The sequence below is a fragment of the Elephantulus edwardii genome, unplaced genomic scaffold, assembly GCF_000299155.1.
Source record: "Elephantulus edwardii isolate Elephantulus edwardi_28Jun2011 unplaced genomic scaffold, EleEdw1.0 scaffold00018, whole genome shotgun sequence".
NCBI classification, from domain to species: Eukaryota; Metazoa; Chordata; class Mammalia; order Macroscelidea; family Macroscelididae; genus Elephantulus; species Elephantulus edwardii.
In genome coordinates, this window is record NW_006399768.1 from 3,064,248 (window position 1) to 3,067,666 (window position 3,419).

A 3,419-nucleotide genomic window follows, 5' to 3' on the forward strand; every position below is an offset into this window, starting at 1 on the left:
GTATGGATATAATCCTGTCACTCACAATGTTGTACTTCAAGATGGATCTAGAAATTACTTTTTTTACTATAAAGGCAACCCCATTTTTCCTTGTCTTTTTATCTCCGGAGTAATATATCATATGGTCATCAGACTCAAAATGCCCCATGCCAGTAGCGCCTTTTGTATGCCATAACATCAGGTGTCTCAAGAAATACACTGTCATCTTCTTACTGCTGTTAGAAAAAGGAAAAGTCACATGGTTACATTGTTACCATAGACCAGTTCCAATTCATGGTGACCTCTTCAAGATGACAACTGCCATGAAAGTGACAATTCATGAAGATTTCAATCACTGATGATATTTGTACATAAATATTCATGCCTTTCTTCTCAGCTGCCTCAGAGTTGACTTGAAGTTTTAAGCTTTGTGCCTAGAAACTGAGTATTAATGTGTGATCTGAAATGGTCTTAACAGAAATATTAATTTTATTTTGTTTCCACCTGCTAGGGAAAGGTGAACATGGGAAACCATACCCCCTGACTGAAGAGGACCATGATGATTCAGCTTACAGGGAGAATGGATTTAATATTTTTGTCAGCAACAATATTGCTCTAGAGAGGTCCTTGCCAGATATTCGCCATGTCAAGTGAGTATCTGCACGCGAGTAGTAACTCTTATTTGAGCATTTATTTTGTTTTATTTTTAATATGTGCCATTGAAAAATATAGAAACAAAAAAATGCTTTCTAGCCATCCATGGACTTAATCTCAAAGCAGCTGTGTTCAATGCCATGTTGTTACATTTTCCATAAAGAATGATACAAATGAATAAATCAGGGAATAAATTATATGAGAGCATATTAGTTGTAGAGAACATGATATTTATACGTATCTAATTAGAATAAAGATATTATTTAAAAGAATTAAAATGAATCTTTAAGAAATATATTTAAATGAATGCAATTACCTATGCAGAGAATATTTGAGAATGAATATTATTAAAATATTTATACTCTGGATATGTCAAGAAACACCAGTGTTTGGAAAAAGATGCCACAATTGGAAAAGTAAAGGGTAACCCAAAGAGAAAATCTCAGCAAATGGACTGACACAGAGACTGAAACAAGAGATGGAGTATAACAGAGACTGTGAAGATAGCTTAGGAAAAAGACAAGATGTAGATTTATTGTACCTAAGGTTGCTATAAGTCATACATGATTCAAAGAGAATGAACAGCATTTTAAATATTTGAGTGAAGACTATTTAAGGTGTATATCAATTTACTGAAACTTTCAATCATTTTCTCTTTAACACTGCAGCATCCTTATTTATGATTAATCATTTCATTCTAATTAAGTTCAAGGAAACTCAAGAATTATTTCATTTTCCCTGGAGGACATGATACAGTGTGAAATAGCTCAGTCACAAAAGGACAAATACTGCATAATGCCTCTTTTATAAAACAGGACTGATATTGGGGTTGGGGGAAACTAAGAAAAGAGGGGATAAATAATGTACATTGCATTGAAACAGATGAAGGAAAGAACTGTTTAAAATGAATATATAATTAGGTGTTATTTGCATGACAAGAGTCCAGAATAAGATCTGCATAGTAAAATGGATTTGGGGGTATGTATTATGTAATAAAATCAAAGAATTATTTTTATTTTCCAAAGAAAAAAGCAAACTTGGGAGGAGGGGTGGGCAGGGAGGAAAATGTGCAACAATGAATGAATGGAAATCCAAGTTCTCTATAAACTTTCATTAAAATAACAATTTTTTAAAAAGAGAAAAAGAGAAATATTTCATTTGTGAAGTGTGTTTTTTTAAGTTGAAAGAGTACTAGGTTTACAAATTGTTTTCTAGATAAAACCACATTTAGTAGTCCTAATGTTGCTTCATTTTCCATAAAGAATGCTCATAACAATTACGTTTGCAATCCAAAGGTAAATGTTTGAGTGTGCAATTTCCCCTCACTTTGTAAAGGGCTTATTGAATTTTAAGTCTAGTAAGTGAATAATTTCTAAATATTATAATATTAATGTAAACAAGCATATTAGCACTTAGTTACTTGAAATGTATTTTCTGTTTACCTCTATTTCTGACATTGCTTTTCTATATAGGGAATGGCTATAATTTGTTATGCCTTCATTGTCAGCACAATTTCAAAAAGACATGAAGAACAAAGAATGTGGCAAGAATTTGGAGCTAAAGTGTAAAAGGAGCAAAAGCAATGTGGGAACGGCCATATCTGACCACTACTAACTCCACAAAGGAGCCTTGCAATTTTAGGCCAGTGTTAGAAAGCTCTTAGCCCAGCCAGTTATGGCTCCCCCACCCCAGTTACCCAAAAATCTTGGACAGAGGCTCTTAGTTCTGGTTCTGCAGAATTTCCAAGGTCACCTCCATCTCCTGTCAAGTTTCTGGTTCTTTACCTCAGCTGCTTTTGCTACTGCACTCCGGGAGGTCTGACTAGTGCAAGAATCTCTGGCATCAACAGGTGTCCTGTTTTCTCTTGCTCCCTCTTTGCTGGTGATGAGAGTCATCAAATCTTCCTCTGAATTTACTCAATTTAGTAATGAGACTAACTGATCCCACTGTGGACTGGTAACACACCTTATTCAAATATCCCCTCCCATTTACATGGTAATGTCAAAGTCAATGCATGGAAAAGACATTTTAAATAATAAACCCTTAACACTAAATGAAAGATTGCAGTGAATTTTTGATAAACCTAACTGCTACTGATATGATATTGTACACACCTTCTAATTTCAATTTCTCTTTAGAAATACTGATGTAAGAGAAAGAAAACAGGATTAAGAAATGCAAATAAGGGCTTTTGTTGCTGTTTTGAACCTCTGAGTTGACCCCAACTCATAACAATTCTGTGAACAACATACTTAAGGCTTGCTCTGGCCTGCACCATCATCCTAATTTTCCATTTTCTTGAGTTGACTATTATTATCACTGTGTCAATCTATCTGTGGTGGCTGTCCTCTCTCTGACCCTCCACTTTCCTTAGCATATCTTTACTAAGGATCTGAGTAAAAGAAGTATAGCAACAAAAACTCAAATATATCATCTTCAAGTTGGAACTAACTCATTGCTGACCTTCCACTGAGGTTTCTGAAACTATAAATTGGACAAGAAGAGATTACCCAGGAAAGTGTCTGAGGGATTTGAAGCAACAGAGAGATGTGGCCTTTGTGTTTACAGTGTACTTTCCTATGGACACACAAAAAAGCATACCTTTCAGGTAGGAAATAACCAATTCCTGATCCTCCTGCAGGTTTCCCAAAATAACAGAGAAAGAGACTGTTTATCTTTCTGCTATGCAAACGCTAGTTTCAAACCATGAGAGAAGTTATACCTTAGGTTAGTAACCTAAATCTGCACAGACTAGGTCACCAGAGCTCCCTTAACTTTGTTCAATT

The 3,419-nt window shown here is 35.0% G+C and overlaps 1 protein-coding gene across 1 annotated transcript in view; it reads left to right on the top strand.

Moving 5' to 3' along the window:
* The window catches only part of GALNTL6 (UDP-N-acetyl-alpha-D-galactosamine:polypeptide N-acetylgalactosaminyltransferase-like 6), a 2,113,891-nt gene that overhangs the window by 796,138 nt on the left and 1,314,334 nt on the right, over positions 1-3,419 (top strand). The window contains exon 4 of the mRNA XM_006882210.1: positions 491-629. Coding sequence (XP_006882272.1) covers positions 491-629 — 139 coding nt within the window. The remainder of the gene's footprint in view (positions 1-490; positions 630-3,419) is intronic.